Here is a 15,202-nt window from a genome sequence, read left to right on the forward strand (position 1 = left end):
GCGATGACTCGAGTCTCGGCTCTCGCAAAAATCAGACTCACCTCTCTGGACCTCGTTTCGTTGCAGGTGGAGCTGAACGTGGAGGACGTGAACGACAACGCCCCGATGTTCCCGACTACCAGCGTCCGTATCTCTGTCCCAGAATCCCACCCTCTTCACACCGCCCTTTACGTAGCTCACGCAACAGATCCAGACGCGATCCCTTCGCTGCCCATACGCTACGTCCTCGGCCAAAACAGCAACGACCTGTTCGGGATAGACGGTCGGTCAGGCGAGCTCTATTTAGCGAGGAGATTGGATTACGAGACCCAGCAAAGGCACGGGCTGCTGATAAGAGCGCTGGACGGCGCCGGCCTCTCCGCGAACCTTAGCCTGAGCGTCGAGGTGCAGGACGTGAATGACAACCCCCCAGTGTTCGAGAGGAACGAGTATCACGTGGAGGTTCCCGAAGGCGCCAAGCTCGATTCCCAAGTGAGAAAAATCTTCATTACACGCCCGTCACGCGGGCATTTGTTTGTCGAGGGGGAGCGTGCATGGAAACGCGTGAGAAGGAACGGGGAATGCCGCGAGAGGAAGGCAGAGGGAACGAAGGAAGAGAAATTCTGGGTCGGATAGAGGGGAACGGGAGTTAACAACCTTCCTTCGGTATTCTTCGCGCCTTTCTCCTGCATGCCCAGCGCATCCCTAGTGATGACGACTGAAATACTTTGAATCGATTTGAATCTCCATACAGGCTGTTCGACGACAGGTGGCAGACATTTTATGGAGTGATTGTAGGTGTTTAAGTAACGCTAAAATGGAGACAGACTTCGTTTGCAAGCTATGATACTTGTGAACTTGTGTCTGACTTATTCTACTGAATTTTTTGTGTCTGACTCGAGGCTGATTCTACTGAATTTTCTGGGACAAACTTGGGATTTAGTCTACTGTCTTTATTGTGTGTGGCTCGAGGCTTACTCTTTTGACTTTGCTATATCTCAACTGCCTAATGTATATTAGCAGTAGAATGAGTCAAGTCAGACACATACCACGCGAATTTTTAACATTTCTACAGCAACTGTTGTCGAACACTTTATAGATAATAAAACATTCGTATCATTTCGTGCATATTTCGAAGCTTAGAACTCCTGAAAGTCTTGATAAAGTTTTGGGAACATTTTGGGAACATTTTGGGAAAGTTTTGGGAAATTCAACAAGTCTTGAAAGCTGGATAATAAACAGTACTACTTACTAACATAAAGTACTACAAAAAGTTTGATAAATTCGAGTTACCTTTCCTAGCTCAAGAATTTCAGGCTTCCAATTATATCCGAAGTGATTCGAATCTTCATAATCTTAAAAATCTTCGAATCTCTCTGAAGTTAAGATTAGAACTTCCACTATTACCGATCCCTCTTGCCTTCGAGTTCCTCACGTTCCTCGATGCCCATCTGCCATAGAACCTTTGCTCCCTCTTCTATTTTCCTCTTCCTCCCTGAGACTTCCTTTCCTCTAGATCACTCTGGAAGCTCACTCCTTCGAACAGAATCGCGAAGTAAAACGGAAGAAGACGTTGACTCATCGGGTTCACCCTGTCAGCGTAGAACAGAAACGAATTAGCTGAGCGGCGCGCGAGATTAGTCGATGCGGATCGCGTTCTTACTGGACAGACCAGTTCGGTGGAAGGATTGATAGGGTATAACTGATAGTTTGATAGAGGAACGCGGCACGTTGTAACGCGATACACGCGTGCGTGTGGAGGCTCTATGGAGCCGAGGATTGATAGGTAATCGTTGATAGGCTGAACAGAAACGCGCAGCTGCTCGTTTTATGAGCCTCGGCTAGTCCATCCCGAGTGGTTATACATCGTGGTTAAACCGCGATTACTGGCAGACTTTGAAGGAAACTTGGCGCGATCTCGCGAACCCTGGGTCGGTTCGTTAGATCGTGAGCCGCGGAAGTAGTCATTTATTTCGAGCAGTGTTACCTTCGTCAAAGTCCTTCGGTTAGCGTCTAATTATTTGGACAATGGCCGAGATAGCATCTGGTGTCGCTTCCGAGTGGAGCCCGAGCGTTCTTCAGCCAGGGGAATTCGAAAGGGAAAACACGGAGGGCCGAGAAACGGGTCGGGAAAGAGTCATTAGCCGCGTTGCTCTCGGGAACACGCTCGTCACTGAGGCATCGGGTATCTAGCTGAAACGAGCGACGAGCAGCGATTCCTCGCGGTGGTAGCCACCGGCGGACGTAATCCCGAATACGTGGATACCGATGACGAATGGCCAGGAGATCGTTGCCGCGAGATAGGCCCGTTAAATGACGTCACATTTTTAATACAACGGATACACGAGGGTACGATAGAGCGGAGACGACGAGAACCGCACGTTCCCCTCTTCCTCTTTCTCTCTCCCCCTGGTCGGTCCATCTCTCGCTCCATCTTTCTCCCGGTGTACACGTATATATCGGTGGTATCTATCGGCGAAACAGATCTGTGAGCTGTCGGTGGTATCCGGACAATATCTTAGCCGCGGCGGAACGAGAGGAACGAGGAGAGAAAGAATCGGGTAGGGGGCTCGGGGGAGGAGGAAAGTAGCAGCTAGCAAGAGTAACCTGGCTACAGTGAGCGTAACCCTTCACCCGCCGCGAACTAATAACGTACAGTTAGACACGTTACAGCCTGCTCCCACGTCAGGTTCTCCTTCTAATGGTGCCCGATCTCCCCCACCTTCTCCTCCCACTCCATCCTCTCCGACGACGACCGATCGCTCCTATCCTCCTTCCTCCCCCCTTCACGCTCGTCGCCTCCTCTCCCTTCGTTTCGCCATCCATCATTGCCCGTGCGCCAGCTCCGTGCACGGGATACAAAGTTATATACCCTCGATCCTACGCTTCTTCTTCCTCCTCCTTCTCTCCACCTCCTCGTCGACCTCCGTAATTCACGATCCTCCCGCGCTGGAAAACATCGACCGGTTCGACCGCGTTTAGGGTTCGCGGTCTTTGGGTGCGTTTAATTAATACGGAACGACTGGATCGACTGGTCTTGTCTCCTCTTGCCACCTCGAACTATCTCTCTCTCCCTTCTCTGTCGCCTTCTTTTTCATCCACCTTCCGATTCCTCCCTTCTTTCAACGAGGAATCGCAGAAACCAAGGTTTCTCCTCGTCGAAAGCTCTAAAAACGTCTTTGCACGACAGATTCTTCAAGTGACCGCGGTGGACCTTGACACGGGCAATAACGCGAGGCTCAGCTACCGTCTCCAAGGATCCACAGCCTTTAGGATCAGCCCGAACACTGGCTGGATCTACTTGGCGCAGACGCTGGACCGAGAGACTCTGGATCGCCATGCGTTGACTGTCCTCGCGACTGATAACGGTTCCCCTGCTGCCACGGCGAGTGCCTCCGTCTTGGTGACAGTGTTAGACGATAATGATAATGACCCAAGGTTCGAGAAGGACTTCTATGGCTACGAGCTCCTGGAGAATCTTCCATCAGGCACTTTAGTGGGGTCTGTGAGCGCCTCGGATTCAGATCTTGGGAAGAATGCTCTGCTGAGGTACGCGGTGGTCCAGGCCAACAGCAGCTTCGCAGTGGACCCTGATACAGGTGAGGACCTTTCTTAAGATTCTTCTTTGGTTTGCCATAACTGGCGTCAACTGTCCACTTCGAGTGTTTACGAAAGCTCTCGGGCGCGATCTCGGAGAGGCAGCGCGTGGGATCCAACGGCAAAGAGGCTGGAGAAAAATATTAGCGAATCCACTCAGTGGGTTGATTCTCGACGAAATTAACACGCCGCGGTATTGAGCTGACGCGGAGAGATTTACTGGCCGGTCTGGCTTTGTGGCTGGAAAAGGAATGTACTCGGCGCGCCTAGGTCTCCGAGGGAAAAATGATGGATTCGAATTGAATTCGGTGCGAGGCGAGAGGAAACGAGAGGAGGCGATTAATTTTCTAAATAGCTCCAGGCCGTCGACGCTCTTAATTTACGCGTCGCTCTGATGTTGCGTCCTCGATCTTGTGTACCATTGTCGAGCAGTGATTCTCGTCGGTTGCGCAACCCTTAGAATCGTTTCAAGCCTCGATAGATCTTAGAAGCCTTCTCTCCTTTCGTAAGCCTTCAAAAACTTAATGAAATCGGCTTCCATCGAACACACAAAGCTCTCTATCGTTCTTCTCCGACGTAGAAGAGCGAGCGAGATTTATTGCGGCCGCGGGGAGATGGTGAGAAAAAAGAGTAACGGCCGAGTGTAAATTTATTTTTGATACGAATGCCTTTAATTGGAGGACCATACGACGCAATATCGGAGATACGGACACGGTGGCGCGATTATTTCGTTTTTGTAACATCTCCCCTGCTTCGTGGATATCAAAGTATAATCCCGTAAGAGTGGTGCTTTCACCTCGGCGGCGTGTAACGAATCACCAGAAAGGGCCCTGGGTTCAGCGCGCACCGCGAAACGAGCACGCACGCTCTCTGCCCTCTCTCCCTCCTGCATACGCTACGCGCATACACGTGGTTTGATTGGCATGCGACACGAGAGTATTTGTGTACACGCTGGTTCGGGACCAGGCCGGTCTTCCTCTCATATCCACGAGAACGTCTCGCCGAGGCTGCCTGTTTGCAGAGGTGGGACTTCTCCAGTCATCCCGGCGCGAACCTTCGCCAGAGAAAAATGAAAATAAAGGCCCCTCGCGCTGCCGGAAGTATCAGCTGTCCAGTCCTGCCAGTACTTCTCTATATTAATCTTCCCAGGGGAAGGGGACGAGAATTCAGGGGAAACTGCGCGTCGAGGGTAATCGCTCTTTTCACCGTGGAGGGGGCTTTAGATAATCGATTATTATATGCTCGGTGCAGGACTAGATCTGTGGACTAAGTAACTCTTTTTCTGTAAAAAACTTCCATAAAATAGTTTGGTTCAAGTTTAACCTTTTTAGTGCCAAGGTACAAATGGTACAAGTACTTTAAAATTACTCCAACTTCTAATATGTATTTCTTTTACTATTAAATGTGTGGGAACAATTTTCTTTAAGTTCATATTCTCTAGAATAACACCTTCTGCGATCAGTACAATATTTTTCCTCGCTGCATGAAAACCAGGCAACCTTTGACTTCTCAATTTTTACTACTCCCATCATTAGAAGTTTGTCCCCAAAAGGGTTAATTCAAGAGTCTCGAGTTAACTCTTACACACTAGATACCTAATACAGACCAGACTGAATCCTCCCATAGTTTGCACACGAATTCCCGTAAGAAATAAAAAGAACCCACCTCAGTGAGCCTTGCACTTGTCGCAGTCTTCCAAGAAACCCGCTGTTGATCCTCAGCGGGGTACAGGCTTGACTTTCCTAGCGCAAGCTCGACGGAGCACGGATTTCCAAATATTGGAAGAGACACGGTAACAGAAAGAGAGCCGATCCACGGTGGTGGGGCGGAAGAAGTCCGTCGCTGGGTCCCACGGTTAACACGAGAAACGCATTAGCACGCGTCCTACGATATACTTCTTATTGTTCCGCGATGGTATCCCTCGATGCCGGCGCGTTTGCATGTCCCTCGTCGATCGTTTGTCTTCTCGACGACGAGCACAGCCACGTCGACGAGGCACGGTCCAGCGGCGCTGGTAGACGAGGAGGACGCGTCCAAGTGGACTAGGTACGTCGAGAATTCGTGGAGGCACGCGGGTTGCCCTGTGTCCCACCGACCGCTCCTTCGACCCTGCGTACGAATTATTATCCCGATCCTTTTACCAGATCTCAGAATAGTTCAGCCACGACTAGGCGTTTGCTTAATTACCCATTAATGCAACCGGTCGGCAAGACAGCTTTCAACCTGACTCTTCTCTCCCTTGCGCTCTTCTTCCTTTTCTTCCTTTTCTTCCTCCCTCTTTTCCTGTCCTTATCCCTTTTGCTTTTTCTTCTTCTGTTTCAACCCTGATGGTTCTCGCGACTTCTGCGCACCGTCCACTTTCCCAGATACGTAATTACAGCGCAGCTCGTTACACGCGCGACCGTGTACCTCGGATACGATTATAATACGCGAGAAGAGGAGGGAAGCGAAATACGATAGTCGGTGTCGAGGCGCGACCGAGGAATTCGTTCGAATGTCGTTTCTTTGGAGCGTACGAACGACGATTATCCAATTAACCGTTCCCATCGAGTGGAAATTGATAAGGTCGGCCTAGCCGACTGTCTATCGTTCCTTCGTTTAGAGTTTTACACCGAGGAATTTACGATAACTCTGTCTTGTTCTTTATGATGCCCCGATCGATCGCAGGCATTTCTCTCCGAGCCGATATGCGCATAAATTCCTCTCGAGGAAGCGATCTTGCTAATCACTTTACAGAGTCGAAATAAATGCGAGCCATAAACGTTCCCTGGTGTCTACTTATAAGACGTCAGCCGCGAAATGGAGCACAGAGGGTTCGCTAATAGATCGTTAATAGCGTATATGATGCAGGAAGCGAGAACGCAGAGGAGTCTTGATCGAGAACGAATCACCTCATTTCCTACGATGTTCGTGACTTTCAGGTGAGATCACCACGAGGGAGCCGCTCGACCGCGAGACCAAGGGTGTTCACGAGCTGGTGCTCGAGGCACGGGATCAGGGCACGCCGTCGAGGGCAGCCAGGGTGCCCCTGAAGGTCACAGTGCTCGACGTGAACGATAACTCGCCCGAAATCGTCGATCCCCAAGGCGACGTGGTCAGCGTCAGAGAGGAGCAGCCGCCGGGAACGGAAGTGGCCAGGGTCAGAGCGTTGGACACCGACCTTGGCGAGAATGCGTCTGTAACATACACCATCCTCAAAGGTAATGCTACACTTGCCCCGAGACGCGTGATGCACGCGAATCGAATCCGTTTCCCCTTAACCACCGAGGCCTCGAAAAAAGAGAAATTCGAAAAATTAATTAGCCATTTACCGAAACAATTATGCACGGTCTTAAAAGGTCGGTGAAATGGCTTTCTTGAGTTTTATGACGCGATACGTTCATCGTAACCCGATTACATCTCGTCCACTTTCTCGATCTGCGCTCGATTTTCACCGTCACGTTTGAGAACGCTCGCGACTCCCTTTGCCTGTCCCTCGACAGCGCTTAACGACGTTGACCAGCTCTAACACTGCCGTTTCCTTAATGACGTCTTAACGTTATTCGTTCCCGACTTTTTCTCGTACGCCATCACGCGAGTTTTTACTCCCCGATTCCTGTGTACGCTGACCAGCAACCTTGATCCCCGCAGACCGAGACTCGGATGGGTACAACGTTTTCACCATCGACCCGATCACTGGCATGATCAGGACGAAGGCAGTGCTGGATCACGAAGAGCGAAACGTATACCGGGTGTCCGTGAAGGCGACGGACGCAGGCAGGCCACCCCGTCACAGCGTTCGCGCGCTCAGAGTCGAGGTTCTAGCGCTGGCAGATAACCGGCCGACCTTCACCAGCAGCAGTCTTACCTTTAACGTGAGTACCACCCTTGCCAGCGTCGCCCCCGTCGCCCCCGTCGATTCGTCCCCGATTTTTCGCGCGATTTACGACCGTGGCAGCGGCTAATGAAAGCGTCGGGAAACGCGCTGCATCTGCCGCGCGGCAAAAAGTTTATTACGTGGAATCAGATGAATTTCAAGTAACCCACTCGAATCAAACCGCCGCCGCTCGCTTTTACGAGCCGACTAATTAGGAAAAATTAACCGAACGCGATGGGTTCAGGTGCGCGAAGACGCGAGCATCGGACAGGCGGTGGGCTCGGTGTCGGGCGCAGGGCCCGCGGGTCGCGTGGCCTTCACTCTCGACTCCCTGACGCCGTTCACCGAGTTCCCTGCGTTCGACGTCGACCGAAGCTCGGGACAGCTGGTGGTCGCCCACTCCCTGGACCGCGAGAACGTCAGCGAGTACCACCTCGAGATACGTGCCCTGGACACCACGTCGATTGGGAACCCTCAGAGCATCGCTGTCTCGGTGAAGATTGCCATCGAGGACGCCAACGACAATCCGCCACGGTGGCCGCAGGACCCAATAACGGTACGCGTGTCCGAGAGGGCAGTGATCGGGTCCACTATCTACAACCTGACCGCCAGCGATCTGGACAGCGGACTGAACGGCGATCTACGATATGGGCTGGTGGCCGAGTTTCCAGCGAGAGGCAGCTTCGCTGTAGATTGCCTGACCGGGGCTCTGACGCTCGCCAGGCCTCTTGATAGGGAGGAACGGGCGGAGTACACTTTGATCTTGAAGGCGTCCGATCGCGCTCCTCCTGGCGAGCAATTAGCCTCGACCGTGACCGCGAGGATCATTGTTCTCGATCAGAACGACAACGATCCGGTATTCGTCGCCCCGGAGTCTACCAAAGTTGCTGTCACGCCGGATCTACTGCCTGGTGAGTGTTTTAGATCTTCTGTGGTATAGGTATTTTCTTCAGAGATTTCAAGCTTTAGTGGCCTGACTCTATACAATTCTCACTGTTGCTCTCACTGATACTCGCGTAAAAGTTCTACGTGTAACGTTTGATTGAGTTCTTGATGAATCTTAGCTGGTGTATTTAGACTTGAGAATCTCTAGACTTGACAATTTTTAAACTTGAAAATATCAAATTTTGAGAATATGTGAATTATAGAACATCAAAATTTAAAACAGTGAGGATTGTATCCACCTTCCCCTGAATTCTCCTACCAATATCACAATTATAAAATCCTATCGCAAATTATCATCCTCGCAGGATCAACTCTGGTACGAGTAGTCGCAGTGGACAAAGACGCAGGTGATAATGGTCGCGTATCCTACGTAATTTCATCAGCAAACGAGGAGGCCAGGTTCTCAGTAGGCTACGAGTCAGGGATAGTGAGCCTGGAGAGACCGATGACGAGGTCCACGGAGCTCGAGATAACGGCGAACGATCACGGTTCCCCGCCGCGAAAGTCCACTCTGAAACTGACTCTGATGCTGGCTTCTGGTCAGACCAACGGTCCTCCTCGGCTTCTGCTCGTCAATCCCGTGGCCCAAATTTCGGAGGACCTCCAGGTCGGCGCGGCAGTCCTGAACGTCGCGGGTCCTATCATCGCCGATCAGGGTAAGCTAGTTGATGTGAATCGCGAAGATCGTCGATCTTCGATTCTATTTTATCCCGCTAAGTACCACAGATAAGCGCGTTGGATTTACAACCGTTCAGTTTATTGATAAATACCTGCCGATGGTCGTATATCACCAGTGGCGAGATGATCAGATAGGGCAGCGTGTATATTCGGTTAACGCTTTGCAAGGATAATGCAAAAGGGACAAAGCCGAACTCGGCTCGCTCGGGAACTTATCGATCTCCCCTACACGCGTGCACGCTGGCGAAGGACGACAAGGACGCAGGAGAGGACCAAAAATGGGGCTACCGCGGCTACCCTTTTAGGCTCTCTGTCGTTATTGTTTCGGTGGTGAGTCGGCGCATAAAGTGCCATGGAACAGGAGGGGCTGTCAATTTAGCGCTGTATAGGACGAGAGGCTGAAATTACAGTCGCCTATCCCTCGCTACCCTACCCCCCTGCATCCTCTCATCCTTGTTGCTCAGCTTGGATTTTCGATTCGGCGGCATCCGCGCGGCTATCACGATACAGAAACGCCAAGGTACGCGCCACCTACGCCGCATCGCCGCGAGAAGGGAATATAATCGACGTCGAGCCGCTGGTACTCGGCCCGGCTAATAGGAAAGCCCTGCTATGAAAATACCTCGAATAATTGCCTCGGATCCGGCCGGTGTGGGGCATTATAGTAAATTCAACGAAATGACTCGCGGTCTGGCTCCCTCGGGGTTCGAGAGCGCGTTCCATCCGTGTGTTACGTCTGAGGAATACCCTGCTGCGGCCTTCGCATGTGTTCCTCTCAGAGACCCTCGCTCTGCTACGGTGTTCCCCGTCGTCTCTCTAAAAGCTCGCCGAAGGATTCCTCCGACGAGAAAATTCCATCCTCCTGGAGGCTCTCGTCGGGGCAGATGCTCGAGACCTACTTCGAGTGTTCGCGATAACGATAATTGTCCTGGGGCTCAGATTGCCGGAAAGTCGTATGTTCTGATCGTATCGGTTGTGTACCTTTCGATGCTGCGAGGGTGGCAAAAAGTCGTGAAGAATGCTTTCTGAAGGGTTTCAGACATTCGTGGTCAGACGATATAAGGTGTGCCCTTTTGGAAGGAATTTTACTGAACATTGCAAGTATAGAAAACTTCTTCTCAAGAGGACAACCTTGTCTGGTATTTTTAGGGGTTTGAGACTGTTATGGTCAGACAAGACAAATTGTGTCTTTTTGAACGAAATTCTTCGATGTGTTGCAAGTATTGGAAAATTCCTTCTAAGAGAACACTCTTCTGAGGGAACCTTTATCCACCCCCAGAACCTATCAATCTTGCAAAAAGAAACCCTACTTAGAAAGGAATTACCAAGGTGTTTCAAAAGAACACCGACTATCGTCCAAAGACTCAGAAAAGGGAACCTATGATACTCTTCTCAGGTCTCCGCTACCGAAACAACGACCGCCAGGGAGCCGCGATTCAGAGCAAGTCAAAGCAGATGGGTCGAGCACGAAGAACACGATGATTACTAAAAGCGCGCGCAGAAAGTCCCGTGTTCTCGGTCTCGTAGCAAAGCGTTCTGTACAGCCGACAACACGGTATATCGCTCGTTTTGCGCTTATCTAGACCGGCGCCCGTGTATCAGACGAGCGCATTAGCGCGCCCCGCGGACGCGAGCGGCAAAGGGCCCCGCGAGGCCCTACGCAATAGCCTGAAGGACAGGTCCCCTGCTAAGGCCCCTGGACCGCTAGGGAAAAGGGAGAGGAACGGCAGAGGACAAGCGGGCGAAACAATGGCCGCGTATATCATCGTGCCGCCAGCCTGCCGCGGTACGCATAGGCAAATCACCGGTTCCAACCAACACCGACACCCCTGCGCGTACACGCGGCACGAGCGTGTGCGTGTCGCCACCGTAACTACCGTTCCGCTTCTTCGTCTACGAGCACGGCATACACGAGGATACTCTGGAGCGAGAGGCAGATGGGTGGGAGGGTTGCTTTGTTCTAAGCCCAGAGAAAAAAGATCTGCGACAGTGCAGCGCGCATCTTCCCCCGGAATTTGAGGACTGAATGCATTAGGACCCCTGTTGCCAACCTCCTGTTTCGTTCGGATAGAATATAGCAAGTGCTTTTTCAGAGGAGAAATGAAGCGTAATAGTCTGTACAAGTGGCTGCACTGAATTTTAGTTTTCGGTTCCTCGTTTAGTCCCCCCCGAAATCGAGTCGAATTTCGATCAGAATATTCTCGAGAATTTATGCAGCTCCCCGCGCTGCACCACGCGTCGATCGTCGAGTATAAGTCCCTATCGCTTCGCTTTGAAGGCACGCGTTTACGTATGCAAACTGGCCGATAATTTTGGATTCTCTGGGAGGACGCGACAGGGTAATGGCGGCTGGTCGCGTGGTTCTAATTTCGCGCGAACACGAGGATCGCTCGCGACGTCGAAAAAGGAGGAGGCTAATTTTATTCGACGCGGCCGATAAAAACACGGACAGAGACGTTGACAAAAATCGTTGTGCGATTATGCAGGTAACGTCAGCTTCAGCATTCCGAGCAACGTCGCCTCGGACAAGTTCGCCGTTTCGCCGAGCGGACTGGTCACTCTCCGCGGACGCCTGAATCGCGAGGAGACCTCCCGCTACTCTGTCCCGATCCTGGCGAGGTCCAGCAAGCTGTTGGACATCAGCGCGCTCGAGGTTCTAGTCATGGACGAGAACGACAACAGCCCCGAATTCAGGCCAGGCTCGTGTTACACGCTCGCTGTACCAGAGAACCAGGAGACCTCTGCGATCCACACGATCGCGGCGGCCGATCTCGACGAAGGGAGGAACGGAGAGATTTACTACAGTATCGTAGGTGAGTTTCTGCGAAGATACACTCGCCGTGGACACTCGTGTAGAAGCCCATATATAACGCTTAAGTTCACTTGAGTTCTTAATGAATCTTTAGATTCGAGAATTTATAGGACTCGTCATGCTAGATATACTAATACCCTCTGTATGCGACATGTTTCTAATATTTTGTAACACAATGGTAATTAAAGTTTGAGAATGTCAAATATTCAGAGTATCAAATAGTGAGAACTTCAGATATTGAAAACTTCAGATATTGAGAATCTAAGATAAAACTAAATATTAAACTTACGAAATTACACCTCGTTACAATTCATCTTATTTTTCCTTTACTCACAGGTGGCAATATCGGTGCGAAATTCGTCCTGGACCCAGTAACCGGCTTACTCTCGATGTCAAACTTGGATCGCGAGGCAGTGTCGAAATATATCTTGACGATTTCGGCGAAGGACAAGGGTCGTCCGAGCCTGGAGACCCGCTGCAATCTCACTGTGATCGTGCTGGACGTGAACGACAACGCTCCCACGTTCGTGCAGAATCAGTACACCGAATCGCGTCCTCGTGGTGGTGTCCAGAGTCCAGAGTACTCTAACTTCGGTTTGCCCAGTGGCTTTCCATACGGATCCTCGAATTACCCCTCGAACTACCATCCAAGCAAATACGTGGCGACGATTTCTGAGGACGTGGCACCAGATTCTAGTGTGATGTCCGTGAGAGCGACGGATCCTGACCAAGGAGTGAACGGGAAGATCACTTACGCGATCGCGGAGGAGACGAGCTGGTTGTTCAGGGTTGACAACCTGACGGGCGTGATTACCACAGCCGGGTGAGTTACCACACGTCTTTCCTCTTCAACTATTGCACGACTATTTCCCGTCCCTTTTTTCCCACTCGCCTCGATTTTCTCACTCCCCGCTTATCTGAGCCTTGCCCCTTCCCATTCGCCCTTCCCTTCTCCCACAACTGGTTATTTCTTTCGCGAGCTACGCAGGCAAACTAATTTCATTCCGGCGTTAATTACCGCGCGACCTTTATTGCGCGTCCGATTAGGATCGCCCGTGGGATATTACGCCGGTACCACGGCGTCATAAAACGCAGGTAGACGCATGGGAGGAGCGGGCGAGTCGAAGAAAAAGAGAAAGCCACGGGGGCGGTGGGCGGAGGTGAAGGGAGTCGAGGGTCTAGGAACGCCGTAAAATTATAAAGTCAGTCGATGAGGCTCGCGAACGATGCACTGCGGTCGATTAGTCGATTCCATATGCATAACCCGTCGGCACGGGCAAACGTGTTCTTCCTTCTCTTGTCTCCGTCCCGTGGCCGACTCCCCGTGCAATTCCTCTTCGTTCCCCGTCGCGACCCTCGCGATTACGCGCGCAATAAACCCGTATCGCGGGACGTCGTTAAAGTCGTACCCTTCTTGTGGCTTCCGTCCCGTCAAGGTCGAACTCGGATAATTAATAGACGATCTCTCAGCCAGTCCCACGAACCTTGACCCCGAGGGATCATGACTGACGCGCCAGGTCTCAGGAGGTGTACACATCTCGACGCGAGCCCTGTCCTCTGACGAAATAAGGAACCTTGTCCCTTCTCGTTTCGTTCTGAATAGAGACGCAGCGGGCCGTGAGAGGGGACAGAAAGGAGGGGCGAAAAAAGAAGCAGCGTGGGGCACAGGGAGGTCCTAAGGGCGAAGGGTGTCGGTAGCCGCGAGGAGGCACGCAGGGGCGTACTTTTGCCGCGCGACAGCCGTGTGTCATTTCAGCGGGACACCATGTGGCATTTCAATGCATTATTTCAGCCGGCAAAAAGCCTGATATGCAAAACCAGATCCCGGTCGGGCCACTCTTTCGCGATCTCTGTCTGCGTCCGTTGCTCCGTCCCCTTCTACCGTCGACGCGTCCTCCCTCCGACTTTTTTCTCCCCCCCCTCGTTTCGCGCCTCGTCCCACGGCTCGATCGGTAGCCACCGCGAGCGGCCGTGTCGCGTTGTTGCTGTTATTGTTGCTATTGCTGTTAGCCGGAGGGAACCCCCGATCACCGACACTCCGAGCCGCGGCTTGGTGTATCAATGTTCTCCCCTTGTTCGTTCCCAGGACCACCCGGAAGATATACCCCGATCCGCGGGTCGAGAGCCAAGACCAGATCTCACACGAGATCGGCTCGATAACGAGAGGCTCGATGCCGAGGACGATTCGCAGCTGATAATGTTGCAGATCCGTGTTATTTCGGTTCCTCTGCGGCTTCGTTGAATCGGGACGCGACATCGCAGTGACAGAGACAACGATTTTCGGCGGATCGGGAACATTATCTCGCATCTCGTGTGACTGATTCGAGACTGGAGAAATGAAAATAGAAAATCGAAATTTTTTAACTTAAATTCACATATGTTGCGCAGTAGACAAATTAAGGGCCATTTGTGCAACTGACAAGCCGAGCGATCACAGCGAAGAAAAACGTATATATATTTTATCATTTGTGATTGTGTATTTGTAATTTTTTGCTAGTATGTATAATATTTGCTCGGCTCGTCAATTACATAAATGGACCTTATAAATACAGACTCGATACTGGAGAGAAACCGTTTCCAAGTGACTACAACAAATGCACATTATTTTTTAGTACTGAGACAACACCGAACCCCCATAGAATTGATATATGTGAATGCAGCTTTAATCACTGAACAGCTTGGTCAGATGTAAGTCGAATTCGATCACTTCTCGGTCGAATCGTAAATAACCCCGTCGATTTTGCCCGCTACCGGTGCTCGATTATTATTCCACGCTCGTTAAAGGTTATTACGTGCACGTACGTTCACGTACAGGAGTACGCGCGAAACCCATTATCGAGAGTCAGCGGTGCCGCTTATCGGCGCTGCCACGAATTCGCTGGGTTCGCGTGACTTTTCGCGGGACCGCTAATAAAGACAAAGTTCGCCGATTCAATAAATTACAACCGGCCCCCCTCGCGTTATCGGCCTTTATCTGACGGCGGACCAAAGAGGAAGAAGAAAAAGAAAGGTATCGTGTCAATTGAATGTTGCTCGTTAAATTGCCGCTTTGAATGGGAACAAATTATGCATTCAAGCGGCGGCGAGCAAAAAAACTTGCCGCGATAGTATAATTAGATTAGAATTAGTTCTCGCGATAAAGACGTTGCTATGTTCCCCGAGTCTGCTGGAATGGGAAAGCGAGGCTGGCTAAATAATGGACCCCTGGGGGAGCCTGCTAAATGGGAAAACGAATGAGAAAAATGCAGGAAAGCATTCAGAGTCCCAAGAGGGGATGCTGCGCTAAGTCGATATAGCGATTTCTCGAGGCGTATAGCTCACGGCGACGGGGACGC

General features: G+C 51.3%; 1 protein-coding gene across 1 annotated transcript in view; it reads left to right on the top strand.

Annotated features, from left to right (window-relative positions):
- Positions 1 to 15,202, top strand: part of Ds (dachsous cadherin-related 1) — a 229,895-nt gene that overhangs the window by 204,617 nt on the left and 10,076 nt on the right. Inside the window, exons 6-13 of the mRNA XM_076383766.1 lie at positions 67 to 471; positions 3,170 to 3,578; positions 6,498 to 6,776; positions 7,207 to 7,430; positions 7,677 to 8,343; positions 8,683 to 9,033; positions 11,542 to 11,868; positions 12,204 to 12,690. Coding sequence (XP_076239881.1) covers positions 67 to 471; positions 3,170 to 3,578; positions 6,498 to 6,776; positions 7,207 to 7,430; positions 7,677 to 8,343; positions 8,683 to 9,033; positions 11,542 to 11,868; positions 12,204 to 12,690 — 3,149 coding nt within the window. The remainder of the gene's footprint in view (positions 1 to 66; positions 472 to 3,169; positions 3,579 to 6,497; positions 6,777 to 7,206; positions 7,431 to 7,676; positions 8,344 to 8,682; positions 9,034 to 11,541; positions 11,869 to 12,203; positions 12,691 to 15,202) is intronic.

Source organism: Calliopsis andreniformis, chromosome 8 (assembly GCF_051401765.1).
Source record: "Calliopsis andreniformis isolate RMS-2024a chromosome 8, iyCalAndr_principal, whole genome shotgun sequence".
Classification (NCBI taxonomy): Eukaryota; Metazoa; Arthropoda; class Insecta; order Hymenoptera; family Andrenidae; genus Calliopsis; species Calliopsis andreniformis.